Genomic DNA, 20,325 nt, shown 5'->3' on the forward strand with positions numbered 1-20,325 from the left:
GCCGTTCAGTCCCGTCGTCTGGTGCGTTGTCTAGCTCATGCATTTACCCCAGCTGCCTGGGCTTAAGGAGCATAAAAAAGCTTGGGATCTTGAGCAAAGACGCCAAAAGTAATTCGTCAGGTATTGTCACATATTGCCCTGTAGCTGCCTCAGTATTTTAGTCGCTTAGCGTCGATTTCTTACCCCTCTAGCCAGGGACGCAGCATTGCCACGATTGTAGCACCGCCACTCTTGGCCGCTCAGACCCCAAAGCAAGTCAAGCCGCAGATGACGACGCAAAAACATGGATTGGAAGTTGGACATGAAGAGCTGAAACTGGTCAGTGAATTGCTGAGTAAGAGGCTTGGATGCCTCCACGTTTCTTATATCTGACTATTTGTTTGCTACACCTTCAAGACCTACTCAATTCACTTCGTTATTCACTTGTTCTTTGAAGCTGAAGTGATTCCCCACCTCCAGCCCCTCCAAGTGCCCCTCCATCATCACGGATATTCCACTGAGACAACGAGCTGGGCATTGTACCTGGTCAAGTGTCCTTCTTATAACCTCCCTTCTCATTGCATTGATCGCAGTATTTCTATCGAATACCTTTACGTCTATTACTTCAGTCAAAATGGGTGGTGGTCCTGAAGGTTTCCGCACCGTCGCTTACTTTGTCAACTGGTATGAAACTACCCTGTATCGAGACATTGAACTCAGCTAACGAGAACAGGGCCATTTATGCCCGACAGCATCGTCCTCAAGATCTTCCCGTAGAGAACCTCACACATGTTCTCTACTCATTCGCCAATGTCCGCAGCGACTCTGGCGAAGTGTAAGTCACACCCAACGCTCATCTCAATGCAGCCCAGCTAACATCATCAGCCATCTCACCGACTCATGGGCCGATACTGACATTCACTGGGATGGCGACTCCTGGAATGACCAAGGCACCAACTTATACGGCTGTATGAAGCAGCTCAACCTTCTCAAGCGTCGTAACCGCAACCTCAAGGTTCTTCTCAGTGTTGGAGGATGGACCTACAGCAGTAACTTCAAGGCTCCTGCCAGCACACCCCAAGGACGCGATACCTTCGCCAAGAGCTGCGTTGACCTTCTCAAGAACCTCGGATTCGACGGTATCGACATTGATTGGGAGTACCCTCAGAACGCAGATGAGGCTAGAGATTACGTTGAGCTGCTTGCTGCGGTTCGACGTGAGATGGATGCTTATGCCCAGACTTTGAGCCAGCCTTATCATTTCGAACTGACCGTTGCTTGTCCCGCTGGCGCGACAAACTTCCAGAAGCTCGACATTCGTGGAATGGATCGATATCTTGATTTCTGGAATCTGATGGCCTACGATTATGCTGGGTCTTGGGACTCTGTTGCTGGCCACCAGGCGAACTTGTACCCATCTCCCGACAACCCCCAATCAACACCCTTCTCTACATCCGCCGCCATCGACTTCTACGTTCGCAGCGGCGTATCCCCCAGGAAAATCGTTCTCGGCATGCCCCTCTACGGCCGAGCTTTCGAGAACACCGACGGTCCAGGCCGCCCCTACCAAGGCGTAGGTGGAGGAACCTGGGAAGCTGGTGTCCACGACTACAAGAAACTTCCCCTCGAGGGTGCTACAGAGTATGGGGACAGAGGATGCTGTGCAAGTTACTGCTACAACCCCCAGACACGAACCATGGTCACATACGACACGCCGCGAGTTGCCTGGGACAAGGCGGAGTATGTCAAGAAGTGGAAGCTCGGAGGTGCAATGTGGTGGGAGAGCAGTGCGGACAAGACTGGTGAACAAAGTCTGATCACGACTGTTGTGAATGGGTTTGGTGGACCGGGTGCACTTATGAGGCAGGATAATTGCATTGAGTATCCTGCGAGTAAGTATGATAACTTGCGAAATGGATTCCCAGACAATTAAGGCGAAGTGGATTTGGTGGGTCAAGAAGTAAGATGAGCGTTGAGTTAGGTTGACGCTTTCACTCTTGGGAGAAACATAAGTAAATGAACAGTATGAATAAATCACGGCCTCAACAAGAATGAACCAAGACAAAATATTGAGTTCACGAATACTTTTGCATGCTTCATTTCATAAAGTCTCATCGAATCGATGCTGGCTAGATCCATCCACGTGACCATTCACTAGCCACACCAGCCTCAACTGGTCCGTGCGCAAGCTGCCAGAAAATTTCCACCTGGAAAAAAAGTGTGAAAATCTTAAGCCTCGAGCCATCACCAAACCCATTCGACGCGGAATCATTCCCAATTGCGGCACCGGCAGGGAACGACAAGATGTCGCACATCGACTACGCTCTATACGAATCCCCCGTGGGCTATGCCCTCTTCAAGGTGGTGCATCAGCAGGATGCGGTGGGCCTGAAATTGAAGGAGACTCAGGCCGCCGTCAACGACCTCGCCAAGTTCGGCAAGATGGTCAAGCTGGCCAACTTCAGCCCTTTCAGGTATTTCCAACTCGGGTGTGCGATGCTGATGGACGCGCGATAACTGACACTTCAAAAAAGGGGTCACGTCGAGGCTCTTGAGAACATTAACCTCGTTACTGAGGGTATCGTCTCGGACTACCTCAAGTCTGTCCTCGAACTCAACCTTCCCCAGACAAGCGGCAAGAAGACCAAGGTCGTTCTCGGTGTTTCCGAGAAGAACCTTGCTGGCGCGATCAAGGGCCTCTTCCCCGGCCTCGAGTGCGAGACTGCCGATACCTCTGACATTGTCGGCGACGTTATTCGCGGTATCCGACTCCACGCCGACAAGCTTCTCGGTGGACTCAAGTACGGCGATGTCGAGAAGGCCGGCCTGGGTATGGGTCACGCCTACTCCCGTGCCAAGGTCAAGTTCAGCGTCACCCGCAACGACAATCACATCATCCAGGCCAGCGCGACCATCGACTTCCAGGACAAGGGCGTCAACCAGTTCTTCATGCGCGTTCGCGAGTGGTACGGATGGCACTTCCCTGAGCTGGTCAAGATTGTCTCCGACAACTACACCTACTGCAAGCTTGTTCTGGCCATTGGCGACAAGAAGAGCTTGAACGATGACAAGCTTCACGACATTGCTGCCCTCGTTGGTGAGGATGGTGAGAAGGCTCAGGCCATCATTGACGCCGCCAAGGTCTCCATGGGTCTCGACATCTCTGCTGCTGATCTCGAGATTGTCCACGGCTTCGCTGAGGCTGTTGTCAAGCAGGCCGACAACCGCAAGTCCACCTCCGCCTACCTCGAGAAGAAGATGTCCGACATCGCCCCCAACCTGCAGACTCTCATTGGCACTCCCGTTGCCGCCCGCCTCATCTCTCACGCTGGTTCTCTGACCAATCTCTCCAAGTACCCTGCCTCTACTCTCCAGATCCTCGGTGCCGAGAAGGCTCTTTTCCGTGCTCTCAAGACCAAGAGCAACACCCCCAAGTACGGTCTCATCTACCACAGCAGCTTCATTGGCAAGGCTGGTCCCAAGAACAAGGGTCGCATTTCTCGATACCTCGCCAACAAGTGCAGTATGGCCAGCCGTATCGACAACTTCTCCGAGGAGCCCTCAACCCGCTTCGGTGAGGCTCTCAAGCAGCAGGTCGAGGACCGATTAGAGTTCTACGCCACTGGCAAGAAGCCCGCCAAGAACACCGATGTCATGGTATGTGTATTCTGAAGCGCAATCACTGATCAATCCTAACTATTCTACAGAAGGGTGTAATGGACCTCCTCGACGACGGTGATAATGCTGGCTCCGACGAGGAGATGGCTGACGCTCCTGAGCCCGAGACCAAGAAGTCCAAGAAGGAGAAGAAGGACAAGAAGGAAAAGAAAGAGAAGAAGGAGAAGAAGGAGAAGAAGGAGAAGCGCAAGAGGGATGAGGAGGAAGCCGACGCCGTGAAGGAAGACGGCGAGAAGAAAAAGAAGAAGAAGAGAAAGTCCAAGGCTGCGGATGACGAGTAGAGCTCTTCCTATTGTTTGAGAGCGTCTGGTTTATGCTGTCGCCTCGGCAGAGCGTTCCAGGAACACGGATAATGGGAGATGCATCTTCAGTCATGATAGACGTTGCGCAAGGGTAGTCGGACTCTGGTCAACGTCTCCCGCCCAGCAAAATCTCCTCGCGCGGAGTCTCACACGACTCGCTCCAACAGAAGCACCGCCCTGTCTCAGGGCGGCGAAAGCGATGGATGGCGCGGGAGACTTGCTTCCAGGGCCCTTGCGCAATTGTTTGAGGAGTTTTTGTAGGATCTTGATCTCTGGCTTATGGCTTTTGGGCGTTTGAGGGCATTTGGCTTGATTGTAAAAGACTGTTTTTCACTACGAGGGAAAACTCATACCCTTTGTTTACAAAAACATGCAAATTCACTGAAGACTACGTTTATCGTGATTGGGACTGTGAATGTAGGCCATGGACAGCTGTGAGTGTATGCTGTCATGGCGTGGATGAAGACACAATGGTTGATGGTGTACAAGACAGACTCAATAGCAACTGAATGAGTGACATTTTATGGTAGCTAACGTATGCTATCTGAGACCTGCTGTGCTCTCCAGCCATCCATGTCTGATTTCTTGGTGTTGAGGACATGCCCCACCAGGGCAAACGAGGCTCTGGCGAGATGAAAATTTCACCAGTGGACACCAAGAAATTCATGCGAGGCTGCGAAATTCAACTGATAAGGACTGATAACAATGAGCGATTACGAGGGTCTTGGCAATTTTACAATGAGTTTGGGGTGTTGTAGAGCAGGCGTCGATGGGGGCGCACAAAGGGCATCCCAGACGGCGAAATTTGGTGCAGCTTAAAGTGGCAAATGATCATGTCAAACAGAGACATTCATACACAGGGAAAGTCACAGGGGAGAACGGCTGTGTGATTTAACAAGTTTGTCGTCTCAATCAAGCATGCATTATCTCAGAAACCGGATGTGCTTTATGCTACAAAAGCCCGTCAACGCCCATTTTTGGCACCCAATCCGATCCGTCATCAATCCCAATTCAAGTCCCTTGGTCATGCATTTATTGCTTGTCGAAGACGTAGGTGAGGTGGCAGCGACCACAGTACTGGCGGTCCTGCATGGCAGCCATGAAGACACCAGCGCCGCACTAGAGAGTCAGTTAGTCTCAAATGATCAAACCATCAGAGTTGTAGGGAACTTACGGTGTCGCTGGGGCACTCGCGTCGAAGTCGCTCGATCTTACCATCGGAGTCGACCTTGTAGTACTTGAGGACAGCCAGCTTGGTCTTCTTGCGCTTGTGCTTGATCTTCTTGGGGGTGGTGTAGACCTTCTTCTTGCGCTTCTTGGCCATACCACCACGGAGGCGGAGGACCAGGTGGAGGGTGGACTCCTTCTGGATGTTGTAGTCGCTCAGGGTGCGTCCATCCTCGAGCTGCTTGCCAGCAAAGATAAGTCGCTGCTGGTCAGGGGGGATGCCCTCCTTGTCCTGGATCTTGGACTTGACGTTGTCGATGGTGTCGGAAGACTCCACCTCAAGGGTGATCGTCTTCCCCGTGAGGGTCTTGACGAAAATCTGCATCTTGCCTAACTGAGACGGTTAGAATCCAGGTTCTCCCAAGTGTGAAGCACAGATGTCCGGCTGCGTCGGGCGGAGTGTTGTCTCGTTTTTGTGCGATGACTCTAGTTTTCTTCGAAGATGAACGAAAAGAGGCTCAAGGTCGAAAAAAGCGTCGAGCATGCGCGCAGAGAGAATTGCGATTCGAAATAACAAAAGAGCAATCCTCAAGTGAAAGGCAATGAAGCCCTCACAGAGACGGGTATTTGCAGCATCTTTCAGACGTACCTCGACAATAAAAACTATTGCCTTCCTAAGCAATCCTCAGATGGTGCGAATTGGGGTTGAAGAAGATCGACTTTTGGTGGAGGGCAGCGCCCGTTCAGAAATTACAACCAGCCCATCCAGTGGGGTCAGTCACATGATTCAGGGTTTTCACTTTTTTGCGGTCGCTCAGCACGCCCCTCGTCCAACTGGTGCGGTGGATCCGCTGACCTCAGCCGTCTCTGCAGGCGATCCGCTTGAGATTCGGGAGTGCTTTGCCCTACTGCCCACCAAACCGAAAAAGTGGACTGGCCCTCAACGTCAATCGACTAAACGCACATTTCAGAGTGCGCCTCTTCTCTTCTTCTTTTTCCTTTTCTCTTCACTTGCGTGGACCTGAATATTTACATCAGCAGCAACCGTCAAAATGGTCAAGAAGAGAAAGAACAAGTACGACTTCCCCCCCCATCCGCCTGCAATCGCATCGCATACCATCATCGCCGACGGAGACGAACAACACCAACGTCGCGATGATGTTCGACAACGATTGAACGGCACATCTCTTCACACTTTGAACCGAGTTACTAACAAGCCTTCTCCAGCGGCCGAAACAAGAAGGGCCGCGGCCACGTCAAGCCCATCCGATGCAGCAACTGCTCGCGATGCACCCCCAAGGACAAGGCGATCAAGAGATTCACCATCCGCAACATGGTTGAGTCTGCTGCTATTCGTACGTCCCATCCCACTCCTCGCTTCTCTCGATCACTCGCTTACAATTATTTATAGGTGACATCTCGGATGCCTCCGTCTTCGCGGAGTACACCGTGCCCAAGATGTACCTGAAGCTGCAGTACTGCGTCTCTTGCGCCATTCACGGCAAGATTGTCCGGTACGTTGTCCTCCCCGGGAGTGTGACAACTGCGCCCTGGTTGCGTATGTGCTTCAGATGAGCCTTGGAGTACTTTTATGAAACCATACACACTCCCAGCCTGTTGCGCAGTTGATGCCACACTCCCAGTACGTTCTCCCCACCGAATTTGAGCTGACCAGATTATCACAGTGTCCGATCCGTCGTTGGCCGACGCAACCGTGCCCCTCCCCCTCGCGTCCGCTACAACAAGGACGGCAAGAAGATCGTCCCTACTGCCCCTAAGGCTTAAATGGGTTGATATGGCTTGTCTTGGGATGGAGTCCGGTTATGATAGCATCATTCAAAAAATAACGGATGGGATGAATACCTTTGGGATTATGAGTCTAAGAGATTCCAAAATTCAATCGGACGACGTTTGATGTCCACACGTCATTGACAAATATCTTGCTGTTCCTCCCTTCGCTTTGTGTGATTGATGTGACTGTTTTTGACTTAAACGTTGATTGTATGCGGCCGAGTGTCACGTCGCATCCAATGACCTGCTGTAGATGAAGGCGTCGATATGATCCCATTAAGCAAACTGTTGCCAGGCTCATATTGCCGGTCGGCGGGCACCTATTTGCTGTTACTTTGGATGTTTCAATTGCTGTAGGAGCATTTGAAGATCATGTAGAAGTCGGCCATTCTTTTTCTGTGCGCGATTCCATGGTTATGTCCTGCAATTTGAGTGTTCATAGTTTATTGTGGCGAACTCCATGGGCCAACATGAGATTATACACAAATTGAAATGACATTTCTGCGACAACCAACCCATAGCGCACCATGACCAGATATTGAAAGCCAATCAACACATAAAGCAAAATCCTCAAACAAGGCGACGATGTCTAGATAAAATTATTCGACGAATTACTCTTCCTTGCGTTGCTGATTGTTCTCTCAATATTATACACCCAATCTACCCTAAAACCCTCCATCAAACTGCTGCACCAAATCCGTCCCATTCTCCGAACAAGCAAACGCATCAACACAAACACCCCCACCACAACAGCTTCCCGTCAAGCACAAATACCCATCCCCACAATCCCCATCAGCTTCACAACTTCCCTTGTAATTCGTACACTCTGTCCACTCAAATGCAATGCCTACACCCGCAGCACTCTTACCGCAGACACAGCCCGTGCCTGGGATGATAGCGTCGCGGGGATATGAACATGTAGCGCCTTCTCCTTCTGCGACAGCGCTGTTGGGACAGCAGGCGATGCGTGATGAGTCCTGAACTGTGATGTTGTAGGGTTTTGTTGTTTCGGGGGCCCAGTTGAGGGTTGTTATGGCGGGGATGCGTGTTGCGCCGGCGATGAGGGTTAGGTTGAGGGGGATTTCGCCTTCGTGGAGGGATTGGCAGATGTCGTTTTCGAAGCTTCGACGGGTGTTGTATACGTCGATGTAATCTTCCAAAGCACCCTGTGAAGTCTCTGTGCTCTTGGTGAAAAGTGCTCCGAGAGCTTGCCAGAGTTGAGTGTACGCCACGACAGCTGCATCGGCCTCTTGCTTTGCTCTGTCGCTGGACAGACCTTGGTTGGCAAGGTCTTTGCGAAGCTGTTCAGGGTCTACGATGTCTTGTCCTGATTCTTCAAGCGTGGTGACGACAGTGGACAAGTCAGGACATGCACCGCCGAACGGATCTGTGGAGATGAAGTCGACGATCTTGTTCTTGATCGCCAACTGACATCTCAAGGAGCCAGACTCAGATCCCGGAAACGTACACTCAAAGTCCCAACGCCCAGTATCATCGTCAACAGCGACATCTGCACAGACTGTATCGCCTACAAGAAGCTGAGGATACTGTCTGACCGACCTGTCAACGGGATTCCCGCATTGGTCATGTAGGTACAGAACCTGACTGAAGTCCAAGTCCTCGGCGCGCTTGTGCTTGAGTGCAGCACATTGTACACCCGCCAAGTCGGCAATCTGCTGGTACATATCGTCAATCGAGATTGATATGCCGTACGTGCAGTTACTCCCCGAGAAGTGAATCCCCTCAGCGTCAAGCGTGACCAAATACCCGTTAGGATCAACGACCGAAAGCCTTCCACGATGAGAAATGTCGACATAGTAAATCCCGCCTTGTTCATCGCGGACGGTGAGATACAGCGGATTAACGCCATCCTTCTCAAACTCAACAGACTCGATGTAAGGAATGGGGATTGAGACGTTGTCTTCTCGGAGTCTGGCGTTGTATAGCAATGCTCGACGGGTCGAATCACCGTCTGGGTTGGGGAGAGTGTAGCATGTTTCTTGCGAGATGGCTGCGGTGCGTGTAACGTGGGTGAAGTTGGCGGCAGGGAACTCGGGAACGTCAGTTGTTGTTGCGTTACTGCCTGGTGACGCGGGGCCGTTGGAGGCGCCGGACGTTGAAGTTGCAGCCACAGGTCTCGAGGCGGATGTAACGGTTCCAGTACTTCCTGGTGCAGAGCCCGTAGTGTCACCGCTCGGAACAGCACTTTCACTGGCAGTAGTACTGGACACCTCTGAAGAGCCTGTTGGAAAAGGCGGAGATGGAATTTCAGAGGTTGGTACACTGATGGTTGGGAGGGAGATGACGCCTGAGATGGACGACGTGATGTTCCAGCCAACACCGCCGCTTTGAGAACTGGTAATAATCTCTGACTCTGTTGAAAGAGCCACGATTGAACCAGACTCAGAAGAGCCGGCAGTCGCAACAGAACCAGAGCCCTCAGATTGCCCAGTTGTTGTGTTCCAACCAGTCACCAAAGTCTCACTTCGGCCCATGCCTGACGTTGCTTGAGAAACGGTCGGCAAAGATACACTTGGTAACGGAACCAGCGATGACGTCCCAGTCTGCGATACACTGGTCGTCGGGACGGAGACATTACCTCCAGGCGCAGAAGTGGTGCGATTCCAGCTCGGAACTGCGCTGCTTTCGGGCACCGAGCTTGTTCCACTCCCAGGCTCAGTCGTGATCGACTCACCCGGCAGCGGCAGTGTTGGAAACGGTAACGTCCCACCCCGAGTTATACTGATTGACGGTATAGTGAAGTTAACCCCTGGTGGGGCAGTGCTGTTCCAACTGGGGAACTGATTACCACTAGTCTCTGGGTTTGTCGTCAGACTGTCGCTTGGGAAAGGCTGAGTTGGAAACGGGACAAAGGTTTGGGATGGGGATATACTGATGGTCGGTATAGTCACGTTGCCACCGGATGGTCGAACAGTGTTGTTCCAGCTTGGCGAGAGACTGCTTCCCGATGTTGCTTCAGCTGACGAGAATTGACTCGGCAGTGATACCGTCGGGAACGGTATGAAAGATTCGCTGGCTGTACTGATGGTTGGTACTGAGGAATTCCCGCCAGGAGGTAGAGAAGTGGTGTTCCAGCTTGGAGACAAACTGCTCCCTGTCGTCGCCTCTACTGAGGATGATGAAGCTGGGAGTGATACCGTTGGGAATGGCACAAATGAACCAGTGGTGCTTACAGTTGGTACTGACAAGTTACCACCTGATGGGAGGGAAGTGCTGTTCCAACTTGGGCCCAAGCTACTGCCCGAAGTGATTTCTGTTGAAGAGAGTTGAGCCGAAGCTGATGGCAGCAAGGTACCAGTCGAAGCGCTGATAATTGGTAGCGACGTGTTACTCCCAAAGGGGATGGAAGTACTGTTCCAGCTGGGATTGAAGCTGGTCCCTGAAGTAAACCCTCCTGAAGACGTTTGAACCGAAGCTGACGACGTTGGGAAAGGGTCCAAGCTCCCGCTGGAAGCACTAGTTACGGTTGCAGATGTGTTTCCTCCAGAAGGAAGAGACGTGCTATTCCAGCTGGGTCCGAAGCTACTCCCCGAGCTTGTGACCACCGAAGATGCTTGGCTTGATAGAGACAACGTTGGAAACGGAACGAATGTGCCACTCGAGATACTGACTGTCGGTACCGAGCCATTACCTCTCGACGTGGTACCATTCCAGCTTGGACCTACACTCCCGCTTGATGAACCACCAGAGCTTGCGGAAACCGAGGCCGTTGGGAACGGCAGGAACGTCCCACTGGAGATACTGACTGTTGGTACTGAGCCATTACCCATCGAAACAGAGGTAGTTCCATTCCAACTTGGCCTTATAGTACTACTAGATGAGGCCCCAGTGATGGTAGAAGCCGAGGCTGTAGGGAAGGGTACGAAGCTTCCACCGGAGATGTCGGTAGTCGGAGCCGATCCATTGCCTCTCGACGCTGACGTGGTGTTCCAACTTGGAGCCACACTACCACTCGACGAGCTCCCAGAACTAGTGAAGTCCGAGCCTGTAGGAAATGATACAAAACTCCCACTTGAGAGACTGACAGTTGGAATCGAACCATTCGCTGTTGAGGCTGAAGTCGTATTCCAACCTGGTCCTACACTCTCACCCGTTGTCCTAGACCCAGTGGTTACAGACACACTTAGAACCGACTCTGTAGGGGTAGGTACAAAAGGCCCTGTCCCAGAAATACCGCCGCTCAGGGCAGTCATACTCGAGTTCCACCCTGTCAATGTCCCAGTCGGACGTGTCCCACTCTCCACAGGACTCGACGTCGAGTTACCAGGAAAAGACCACGGTGGCGAATCGGTTGTAGCGCCAGATCGTGTCGTTCGGGTATCTGATAGTTGGGATGTTACACCCGTGTTGGACTGGAGAGTTTGGGTCCGGTTGCCAGATTGGGAGTGAGATGAAGTAGGTGCTCGGTCTTGGCTTGAGAAGGATGCTGAGGAGGGACCTTGGGTATCTGCTGGTGACTCTGTGGTGGTGTTCCATGAAGCTGCTGAACCTGATCTTGTAAGGCTTTCGCTGGCTGATCCTGTAGTTGGACTGCTGCTGTTGGCGTATGTCGTCCTGGGAACATCTCCAGTCATCTCTCGTGCTGTCGTCTCTCCACCAGACGCTTCAGTCGTCGAATACGCTCCCCCAGTCGTCGTCTTAGCATACGTCCCCGACCCAGGCTGTCCCACCGACACCTCCGTCGAATCCGAATACCCCCTCGTCCTAGACTCATCTGCATTCGTAGTGCTGAAACTCGCACTCGTCACAATACACTCGCACTGAAACTCATAAGCAATCATCCAAACTTATCACGAGCCACTCACATATGAAGCTATCCTTGTCTGATTATACCTCACATACTCCGCAGGCGTACTATATCCCGCACCGCAATGATTCCCCTCAAGAACACTAGAACAAAACTCGCCATCATCTTGAATGAGTGATGAGTAAAGATCATCATGTGGACAAGCGATCGATTCGTTCCAGTTTGCAGGAAAGGCAGTGACCAAGTGAACGACGAGGGGGAGTAGCATCAACATGATGCGTAAACGAGTGTATAGCGATGAATGAGAATAGCCAAAGCTTGGCTTGATTGTAGGCGGTACTTATAGGACGTACAGCAGCCATACCCCAATATCTTCAGTCCTCGAGGCCGCCCACGTATAATCTGCCGAGACACAGCATCGTGACATCCAAGACTCACATACAGAGCCGAGAAGACCGGCACTTGGTGCGTGGTACGGCATCTACATCTGCGAGATCGAGGCGGGTATCTGCAGGGGCTCGCTTGGGGATCCTTAATGTCCCAGGTTCTCAGGTCTAGACGCGCTCGGTGACACGGGAGTTGGTTCCTGGATCGTGGGACGCGAGTGTGATACGAGTGGTGGGATGGGAGGACGGGGTTCAGGTTGAGTCTTTCTCACGATGTATTGGGAGATGGCAAAGGGAAGATGAGTTAGAGTGACTCGGCATGTGAATGTTAGCTGGACACGACGGGATTGTTCCCAGACGGATGAGGTTCTGTATCGATGAGTCGAGGAGAGGTCAAAGATGAGGGATATCAGAAAACACCAAACATTGGATATATCATAAGTCTAGCCACCATATCATTAAAATACCCGCCAAAGCCATATCCATAGTCATCATCATCGTCATATACAAGCCCTCTCATCCCTTACCGAAAGGGCAATATCGTCGTATTACCCCCAACCTGCGTCCGCTGCTGCGACGAGTGTCCCGGCGGTCTCGCGATGTAGTCCTTGTTCTCAATAGTGACACTCTTGGTCATATGATTGACCTTGTACACGCCCACCAACCGCGCCGCAAGCTCAAACATGTTGTTGCGCAGCGAGATGACGATGAACTGGGCGTTCTTGGTACGCTCTTTGATGTAGTTTGCGACGATCGAGACCTGCGTTGAGTGTTAGCATAGTGGTTCAATCAGAATTGAAGGTGGATTCGCATGTGAAATGTCCACGCGAGTGTGGTCGAATTGTAGCCGAGTGTCTTGGGTTAGGGTCGTACTCACGTTTCTGAAATCCAGCGCAGCATCGATCTCGTCCATGACATACAGAGGAGTAGGCTTGTAGTGATGCAGAGCGAAAACGAGAGCCAGACTGCTGAGCGTCTTTTCACCACCGGAAAGATTGCTGATGTTCTTCCAGCTCTTCTTAGGGGGCATGACGCTGAAGAGAATACCTTCGCTGAAGGGGTCCAGACTGTCGACGAGTTCGAGCTCTGCATTTCCACCCATGGTGATCATCTGATACATTTCCTTGAGTCGGAGGGAAATGGCGCTGAAACCTTCCATGAAACCTTCCAAGCGTAGACGGCGAAGGTCGTCGCATCGCTTCTTGGCAGAATCTCGCTGTTCAATAGCAGTCTGGAGATCTGAGGCACGAGCAGCGTGCTCTTCCACTCGTCTTCGGTATTCGGCCAGAACACCGAGGTCGACGTTGACATTTTGAGTCTTCTCCTCAAGAGCCGCAATCTCGCCCTTCAGTGTCCTCTCGTTCATATCGGCAAGCTCGTCGGGTGTGTATCTCGGAAGCTCGTTTGGCTGCCCATGGACAGACTCGTCCTCGTCCTCTTCCTCTTCTTGATCCTCCTCTTGCTCTTCGTCTTCTTGGGGAGCGTCGGTCATGTCCACATCATCCTGAGGGGCATCGTCCATGTCGACGTCATCATCGTCATCCGTCTGGGGCTTGGGTTGCGACTTGGGTTTCTTGGACCGGCTGCCTGAAGAACCTCCAGTAAGGTCGTCAATGTTCTGCAGGACAATCTTCGACAACTTGTCGTCCCAGTGACGAAGTCGTGCTTGGTTCTCCAGAAGAGCCTTCTGGTTCTCCTCAAGCTTGTTGCGCATCTCAATCTCAACCGCTCTTGTCTCGTTGAGCTCAGCCGTCTTCTCGTCAAGCTCGCTCTTGAGCGCCTTAAGCTCCTTCTTCTTAGCGGCCAATCCTTCTTCGGCTTCCTCAGCTTGTGCTTGAAGCTCTTCAGCTCTCTCGCCCTGGTTGTTGATGTCGTTCTCGAGCTTCCCAAGATCCCGGGTAGCAGCCTCAAGCTCCTTGGACGATTTTGCATGATCCTTCGCCAGCTTGATCTTCTGCTTCTCCGCCTTGACCTTACGGACCTCAGCATTAGAGATCTCTTCGTTGTTGGAAGAGATCTCCTCCTTTATAGAATCGACCTTGGCCCTTTGCGCACGAAGCTTCTCACCACCAACTTCCATGATCTTGTCTTGCAGAGCCTTGATCTCATCCTCCACGCTAGATGTTTCCCCGTGAAGTCTTTCGATCTCCTTGTTAAGCTTGGCGATCTCTTTTTGCAAAGCAGCGATGCGACTGTTGTCGGTAGCTGAGGGCTGATGCTCCTTGCTGACTTCCTTCATGCGTCGTTGCATATCGGTAATGTTTCGCTCGGCGCTCTCAATCTCAAGGCCAATCTTCTGCATCTTGGTGTCCAGCTGAGGAATCTGCTCGCCCAACTCCCTGAGTCGCGTTTCGCATTCGCGTTGATACTCTTGAAATTCTTGGAACTTGGTCTCCCAGCCATCGCGATCACTCTCAAACTTGGCGACCTGCTCCTTGCTGACGTCTGAGACGAGCTTGGAGGACATGAGACCTCTCTTGACAGTTGAGCCACCACCAGACATGGTACCGGACTTGTCAATGAGCTCACCATCGAGGGTGACGACTCGCCATCGCTTGGCGCCATATGCGATTCTGTTCGCTTGGGCGAGGTCGGCAGCGACAAGAGTATCTTGCATGGCGTGGTAGAAAGCAGCTCGGAACTTGTCTTCCTTGGCAGTGACGAGGTCGAACAATCGAGGAGCGTTCTCGGGTGTCTGGATGGGCGACATGTCTCGAACTCTCAGCTTATCCAAACAGATAAAGTTACCACGTCCAACATTGTTCTTTCGCAGATACTCGATACACTGCTGACCAGCCTCGACAGTCTCAGTAACAAAGTTGTCGAGGGCACCGCAAGCTGTTGAAATGGCGACATCGTACTTCTGATCAATCGTACCAAGATTACCGAGACGTCCATGGAAGCCATCGATTCGACCAGACTCCTTCATGCGCATCAGGGCAGCGAGCACGTTACCACGAGCCTGTGTGTTAGACAAGCTTGAGCGGGCCTCGTCGGCCTTTTGGCGTGCGTTCGAGATCTTTGAGCGAATCTTGGGCTCCTGCTCAGAAAGGACCTTGAGCTCCGACTTCATGTTCTCTGCCTCCTTTAAAAGCTCGGCCTTCTCGGCCTGGCAGGACTTGAGCTCAGCGCGCTTGGCAGTCTTGCCCTCCTCAATGGAAGCGATCTTGGTCTCAAGCTCTTGCAGGGCGACGGCACCGGCGTTGGCCTTCTCTTGAAGAATGTTGAGCTCACTCTCAGCGACAGCGACAGCGGACTGCTTCTGATTGATCTTCTCATTCCAAGGTTCAAGAGACTTTTGCTTGGCAGCAATCTGATCGGAGAAAGCTTGTGTCTTGCCCTTTAGGCTCTCTCTGATTTGAGCAAGTTCAGCCTCAGCAGTCTGGATCTGTTCCTCGAGTTCCGCAATCTCCTGGGTCCGGTTCTCGATCTCCTCTCCACACTGCTCGATGGTCTCGTCGGCTTCAGCAGAGTTCGTTTCGGCGTTGGCGATAGCCTTCTCAAGCTTCTTACGCTTATCGTCCAAGAACTTTCGCTTCTCATCGAACTTGACACGCTCCTGCTCAAACTTGGCCATCTCCTTCACCAAGGCTTGTGTTGACTTCTCTTGTGCCTCAAACTCCTTGGCGCCCTTGGCGTAATCCTTCTCGAGGCTCTTGATGATCTGTTCGCCTCCGTGGTGCTTCTCTAGCTCGGCGTCCAATTGAGCCTGCATCTGGCTGATAGCCTCCTCTGTAACAGCAATATTCTCGTTGCACTTGTGAATAAACAATTGGTAAAGAGCAGATTGCTTCATAGCCAGCTCGTTCTCGTCGCGAATGTAGGCGATCGCCTTGTCCTTCTTGTCTTCAAGGCTGTTCTTTTCCTTCTCGACGTGCTGAACGCGACCGCTCTTTTCCATGCAGACATCATTGAGGGTCTCTACCTCGGTAGCAGATTCTTCGATGGGCGCCTTGTACTTAGAGGTGCCGATAATATCCTCAAGATATTCGAGGAGACCATCTTCGTGTTCGTTGCCAGCCTTGGCCTTCATCTGAGCAATCGACTCGACCTCACCTTGGAGAATCAGGAATCGCTTGTGGTCAAGATCGACACCGCGATCGCGAAGGAGAGTGGTGACTGTCGTAAAGTTGGATTCTTTGCCATTGATGTAATATTTGCTGGAGTTGTTCTTGAAAGCTTTTCGGGAAATGATGAGCTCAGAGTTAGGGATAACCTCATGGCCGCCACCGGGCTGGGAAAGTTAGTCTAGGATCGCAAAAGAACAAGGATTTCCTTACCTGGTCCATGACCTCCTGGAAGTAGACAGCGACCTCGCAATGATCCAAATTCGGAAACTTTGCTGAGTTGTGAATGAGAGCAGAGATCTTGCCCTGTCGCATCTTGCTAGCTCGGAAACCGAAGACGAACAGCAGAGAGTCAATAACATTTGACTTTCCGGAACCGTTGGGCCCGACAACTGATGAGAATGAAGCATGGAAAGGACCGACTTCTTGTCGGCCAGCGTAACTCTTGAAGTTGTTGAGTATAAGATGTGTCAGAACAATTCGAGACTTGGGCGTTGTGTCTTCAACAACAGGGACAGCTAATGTCCGTGACTTGAGCACAATATCCATTGGCTTCTCCATGATGGTATCCATGGGTTTGATCGGCTTGATGGTTGCCTGGGTGTTGTCGACAACGGAAGTATTCACACTAGAATCAGTGATATCGGCCAATGCAGAAGCTTCCTGAGAAGCTGTCGGTGAATCTGGCTTCGGTGTAGGAGGGGCCAGGTCGGGAACTGAAGAGATTGATGATCTCGCTGTGCTCTTCCGCTTACGAGGCGACGCAACCTTTGCAGGAGAACTCGCCTCTGCCTTTAGTGTCGTATCGGCATCGAGAAGTTCGCTAGCCTCTACTGAAGCAGCTGGAGTAGGCGCTTTTCTAGGACGCCCTCTCGCCTTCGGTGCAGCAGCGGGCGTAGGTGCTGGAGTCGTCGATTTGCGTGAACGAGTCTGTCTTCGGGGCGCCGGCTTCTCAGGCTCAAAGTCCTCCTCCTCATCCTGGACTCTAGAGCGGTTGGAAACATCGTCTTCGTCGTCAGAATCGATAATGGCGGTGCGCCTTGTTGCGCGCCTTGGCCGAACAGGGGAAGACATTGTGAAGGAATACTCTCGTCACAGACAAGAGAAAAATGTGAAGGAGTGTATGCAAACAATGAATAGTACAAATAAGCGACAGCTTGGGTCGGTGTAACCAAGGTCGACTGGGTTGTTGTGTCGAGGGAAGCTGTACAAATTAGATTGGTTGCGCCCCGCGTTGGTTTGTTTAGAAATGTCCAAATCGGTCGTGTAAACAATACGTACCAACACAGGCCGCGGGGCGGCTCTTATCACGTGATCTCGCGACGGAGCCTTGATTGCCCGTTTCGCGATAGCTTTGAAGCTCTTGACGAGCTATCAAAACATTGGCTTGTGTTACGACAACAGTCAAGTATCCCGTCGCCAAAATGTTTGACTACACCAACCTGCACGAAGTCTTCGCGGAGGGTCTTGCCAACCCGTACGATCGTGAGACCCAGCGAGACATTGAACATTCGCGCAAGACATTTGATGGCGCTCTTTTCATTGATCGAGTCCTACGGGCCGTGGGCATAACAAAGGGTAAGTTTGTCGCACGAGCTGATTGCGACTTGCTAACTTATGATTGTAGCTAAGATCTACCCTCCCAAGACCGACAATGCGTTGAAGCAATTGCATCAGCAAATCTGTGAAGCCATCATGTCGACGCATCACAAGTTCTCGATCTTCTACTACATCCTCCTCGATTTCGACCAAACATCAGGCCGCGAGAGCGTCTCTGATGCATTCGTGGATGCGTCAGGTATACCCAAGAAGTACCAGATCTTCATGAAGGGCTTGTGGTATCTGGATCGTCAGGAATTCTCGGTATGTTTTGCGTTTGCGATTGCGAAAACAAAGACTGACAGGACTTTACAGCGAGCGCTCGAGTACATTTCGCATCCCTCTCTTATTCCCGACTTTGCCGACGATATTATGACCGTGCTCGTCCACTCTGCTCAGGATCGCGATTACAGCATTGCGCTGTCATATTTCTACGCCGTGCAGCCAGTTCTCAAGACCTCAGCCGCACTCGAGCTTCTTTTCGGTGCAATGGCGAACACCAACATCTCAGAAGCGCTGTTCTACTCCCGAACGCACCCTCCCCATACTCGCGAGTTGCTCTTCCGTCAATTGATCGCCTCTGTATTGGATAGCCCCCACGACGAGCTTTCCGAGCGCGCCAGCCAACTCACCTTTTTGCCTTTCGACAAATCTGAGGAGGCCTGGTTCGAGGAGTATCTGCTCCATGGCAACGGAAAGACGCATAAGAAGGCAAAAGATACGCTTGTCATGCGCAAGATTGCCTGCGATCAGTTCTCTGATGTGACAAAGATCCGACATGGTGGTCAATGGTCTGGAATTCTGGAAGGAATCAAGGGTGGAATTAATGGACATGCTGAATAAAGAGCTATTGACATGGGTGTTCGCATTCTCGATAGTCGTGCATAGCGTAGGCGTTTACTTGGTCATTTTTGTCATTTAGAACGTTCGAGACTTAGTATAAAGCTGAGTCCAGCCTAAACCTGATGATATACTCGTAGTGAGAATATGGTAATAATAACTCCTGAATCGTGCTAGCATTGCCATGATTTATTACTATTGCCTATCATATGAACGTTTTCAGAAGACAAGCTGGCAAGCCTAGCAGCTATTTTCTGGAATGCTATCTGTTGCGGCACGAGAAGAGAACAAGAGCTTCATATAAAAAGCTGATGGAATCCCCCCACCTGAGTTCAAGCTTCAATAATAAGGGTCAGGATAAAAAAGATCATATGATCATTATTCACAGTGCTAAGCTAACTTGACCAAAATGCGTATGTCCCTCTCTTGCTTCTCTTCTTCTGTTTCACCACCAAATCTCGGAGAATAATGTCGTCGAATATTCACTAACCAATTTCCCAACCGTAATGGTCCACTCTACCGAGAATGGGGCTGGATAGTGAGGCGCCACCGGGGATGACCCGGGTTTACGGTCATATCCAATGAGAACGGAGAACAAGCAGATCCTCCTCAGGGTCTCGACTGTGGAACTAGATAAGCTCAGTGGAACTCATTGACCTTGAGTTGATCCAAGGAGCGTCTCGCCCGTCTCCAGAACATCCTTCAATAGTTTGATCTTTGAAGTTGCAACTTTAGGTAAGCAGATAGAGACTCGGGATCCCACCTTCAAAGTTCAACGGCATGCGTCATCCCCAAAAAGTTCCCCGAGACATTTAAGTTTCCAAGTTCTGCAACGGTCCAATTTTATCACCGTAGTTTAATTTTCGCAGTCAAACTTTTCTTGTTGATTACAAACTCATTGTCTACCGAGTAACCAACCGGTCGGCAGCCTCGGAATATGCAAGTTGATATTTAGAAAAACCCCTGCGGGATTCGCGGCCCTGGATATTAAAGGTCCGAATAGCTTCCTTGGCTTTATCCCAAAGCTTACAGATCCATAATTCGAGATAAGCTACAGCATGGGCTGAGACCCCTATCGCAAGACATGCATGTCCTTGTTCTTCTTACAGGATGGTTCTCAAATGCATAATGTTGATTAAAAGGCAGGAGGCACGCACGTGACTTTATCCCAAACCATCTTGTTGTCACGGTTCACCTCATCATTGGTTCGTTGAAGTGTCGAGGTGACTACGCCCGAATAGGTAGGTTGTTTGAAGCTTCTTGGAACCCATGGAAGCCGAGCTGAAGACGAGGCAACAGGCGATCAATGCGTGACATTCTGGTTCCATGACAGCGCCAGAAGCGGCAGCTCATAGTCAGCACGAAGCGCCATTTACCAGGGTAGACAATGCCTCACAGTTGAAGATTCAATTGCCGCGGTGGTGAAGAGTTTTTCGCCACTATGATCGTCATATCAATTCTCCAAAAACAAGAGTCAAAATGGGGATAGTCTTATTGAGCACCTGACTTTGTCTAATCACAACGCTGGTCGTTCCGTTTCAGTGGAGTTCAAAAATGGGTCGAGTTCCCAAACTCCCCAGACCCAGCATCGATATCATCACGAGCATCAAGTCTCCCCGTGGGGGGCGCTAGGGGCGTTGATAGCGCGGTTTTTTTCTTCACTTTGCCCCCCTTACAAAATGGTTTCAAGCCTAACCGTTGGGTCCATGGTCCGGTTTTTCCATGAGTCGGTGTCCGGGGAAAATGCT

The 20,325-nt window shown here is 51.3% G+C and overlaps 7 protein-coding genes across 7 annotated transcripts; 4 read left to right on the forward strand and 3 right to left on the reverse strand.

Moving 5' to 3' along the window:
- Positions 1–292: 292 nt before the first annotated feature.
- On the forward strand, positions 293–2,061 carry FOBCDRAFT_230286 (glycoside hydrolase superfamily). Its single transcript, XM_059609828.1, has 3 exons — positions 293–663; positions 713–814; positions 865–2,061. Exons 1-3 carry the CDS (start codon positions 614–616, stop codon positions 1,910–1,912), a joined length of 1,200 nt encoding a protein of 399 aa, XP_059467779.1. The 5' UTR covers positions 293–613; the 3' UTR covers positions 1,913–2,061.
- A 155-nt stretch (positions 2,062–2,216) lies between these two features.
- Positions 2,217–4,088, forward strand: FOBCDRAFT_50375 (uncharacterized protein). Its single transcript, XM_054706579.2, has 3 exons — positions 2,217–2,453; positions 2,514–3,636; positions 3,687–4,088. Exons 1-3 carry the CDS (start codon positions 2,284–2,286, stop codon positions 3,936–3,938), a joined length of 1,545 nt encoding a protein of 514 aa, XP_054562554.2. The 5' UTR covers positions 2,217–2,283; the 3' UTR covers positions 3,939–4,088.
- A 903-nt stretch (positions 4,089–4,991) lies between these two features.
- Positions 4,992–5,511, reverse strand: FOBCDRAFT_278477 (ubiquitin family-domain-containing protein; the record flags this gene model as incomplete). The annotated part of the gene is made up of 2 exons (XM_054706580.2): positions 4,992–5,078; positions 5,134–5,511. The coding sequence occupies 2 exons, from the start codon at positions 5,509–5,511 to the stop codon at positions 4,992–4,994; spliced, it is 465 nt and encodes a 154-aa protein (XP_054562555.2).
- Positions 5,512–6,038: 527 nt separating this feature from the next.
- On the forward strand, positions 6,039–7,068 carry FOBCDRAFT_50389 (ribosomal protein S26e). The gene is made up of 4 exons (XM_031187729.3): positions 6,039–6,201; positions 6,354–6,481; positions 6,538–6,640; positions 6,812–7,068. Exons 1-4 carry the CDS (start codon positions 6,179–6,181, stop codon positions 6,909–6,911), a joined length of 354 nt encoding a protein of 117 aa, XP_031034994.1. The 5' UTR covers positions 6,039–6,178; the 3' UTR covers positions 6,912–7,068.
- Positions 7,069–7,582: 514 nt separating this feature from the next.
- FOBCDRAFT_278479 (uncharacterized protein) lies at positions 7,583–9,412 on the reverse strand (the record flags this gene model as incomplete). Its single annotated transcript, XM_054706581.1, has 1 exon — positions 7,583–9,412. The coding sequence occupies one exon, from the start codon at positions 9,410–9,412 to the stop codon at positions 7,583–7,585; it is 1,830 nt and encodes a 609-aa protein (XP_054562556.1).
- Positions 9,413–12,518: 3,106 nt separating this feature from the next.
- Positions 12,519–17,212, reverse strand: FOBCDRAFT_297606 (RecF/RecN/SMC; the record flags this gene model as incomplete). Its single annotated transcript, XM_031187727.3, has 3 exons — positions 12,519–12,831; positions 12,949–16,305; positions 16,352–17,212. The coding sequence occupies 3 exons, from the start codon at positions 17,210–17,212 to the stop codon at positions 12,595–12,597; spliced, it is 4,455 nt and encodes a 1,484-aa protein (XP_031034992.2). The 3' UTR covers positions 12,519–12,594.
- A 277-nt stretch (positions 17,213–17,489) lies between these two features.
- On the forward strand, positions 17,490–18,808 carry FOBCDRAFT_322390 (nuclear pore complex assembly-domain-containing protein). The gene is made up of 3 exons (XM_031187726.3): positions 17,490–17,716; positions 17,766–18,001; positions 18,053–18,808. The coding sequence occupies exons 1-3, from the start codon at positions 17,563–17,565 to the stop codon at positions 18,578–18,580; spliced, it is 918 nt and encodes a 305-aa protein (XP_031034991.2). The 5' UTR covers positions 17,490–17,562; the 3' UTR covers positions 18,581–18,808.
- Positions 18,809–20,325: the final 1,517 nt, after the last annotated feature.

This window comes from Fusarium oxysporum, chromosome VIII, assembly GCF_013085055.1.
Source record: "Fusarium oxysporum Fo47 chromosome VIII, complete sequence".
NCBI classification, from domain to species: domain Eukaryota; kingdom Fungi; phylum Ascomycota; class Sordariomycetes; order Hypocreales; family Nectriaceae; genus Fusarium; species Fusarium oxysporum.

What these genes read in the sequence shown, in the direction of transcription:
- FOBCDRAFT_50389 (XM_031187729.3), top strand. Translation starts at nt 6,179, where the DNA reads ATGGTCAAGAAGAGAAAGAACAA. An exon ending in GTCAAGAAGAGAAAGAACAA is followed by an intron (nt 6,202 to 6,353) that starts GTACGACTTCCC and finishes AGCCTTCTCCAG; the next exon opens with CGGCCGAAACAAGAAGGGCC. An exon ending in GGTTGAGTCTGCTGCTATTC is followed by an intron (nt 6,482 to 6,537) that starts GTACGTCCCATC and finishes AATTATTTATAG; the next exon opens with GTGACATCTCGGATGCCTCC.
- FOBCDRAFT_322390 (XM_031187726.3), top strand. Translation starts at nt 17,563, where the DNA reads ATGTTTGACTACACCAACCTGCACGAAGTCTTCGCGGAGGGTCTTGCC. An exon ending in GGCCGTGGGCATAACAAAGG is followed by an intron (nt 17,717 to 17,765) that starts GTAAGTTTGTCG and finishes TTATGATTGTAG; the next exon opens with CTAAGATCTACCCTCCCAAG. An exon ending in TGGATCGTCAGGAATTCTCG is followed by an intron (nt 18,002 to 18,052) that starts GTATGTTTTGCG and finishes AGGACTTTACAG; the next exon opens with CGAGCGCTCGAGTACATTTC.
- FOBCDRAFT_230286 (XM_059609828.1), top strand. Translation starts at nt 614, where the DNA reads ATGGGTGGTGGTCCTGAAGGTTTCCGCACCGTCGCTTACTTTGTCAAC. An exon ending in GTCGCTTACTTTGTCAACTG is followed by an intron (nt 664 to 712) that starts GTATGAAACTAC and finishes TAACGAGAACAG; the next exon opens with GGCCATTTATGCCCGACAGC. An exon ending in CGCAGCGACTCTGGCGAAGT is followed by an intron (nt 815 to 864) that starts GTAAGTCACACC and finishes TAACATCATCAG; the next exon opens with CCATCTCACCGACTCATGGG.
- FOBCDRAFT_50375 (XM_054706579.2), top strand. Translation starts at nt 2,284, where the DNA reads ATGTCGCACATCGACTACGCTCTATACGAATCCCCCGTGGGCTATGCC. An exon ending in GCCAACTTCAGCCCTTTCAG is followed by an intron (nt 2,454 to 2,513) that starts GTATTTCCAACT and finishes ACTTCAAAAAAG; the next exon opens with GGGTCACGTCGAGGCTCTTG. An exon ending in CCAAGAACACCGATGTCATG is followed by an intron (nt 3,637 to 3,686) that starts GTATGTGTATTC and finishes ACTATTCTACAG; the next exon opens with AAGGGTGTAATGGACCTCCT.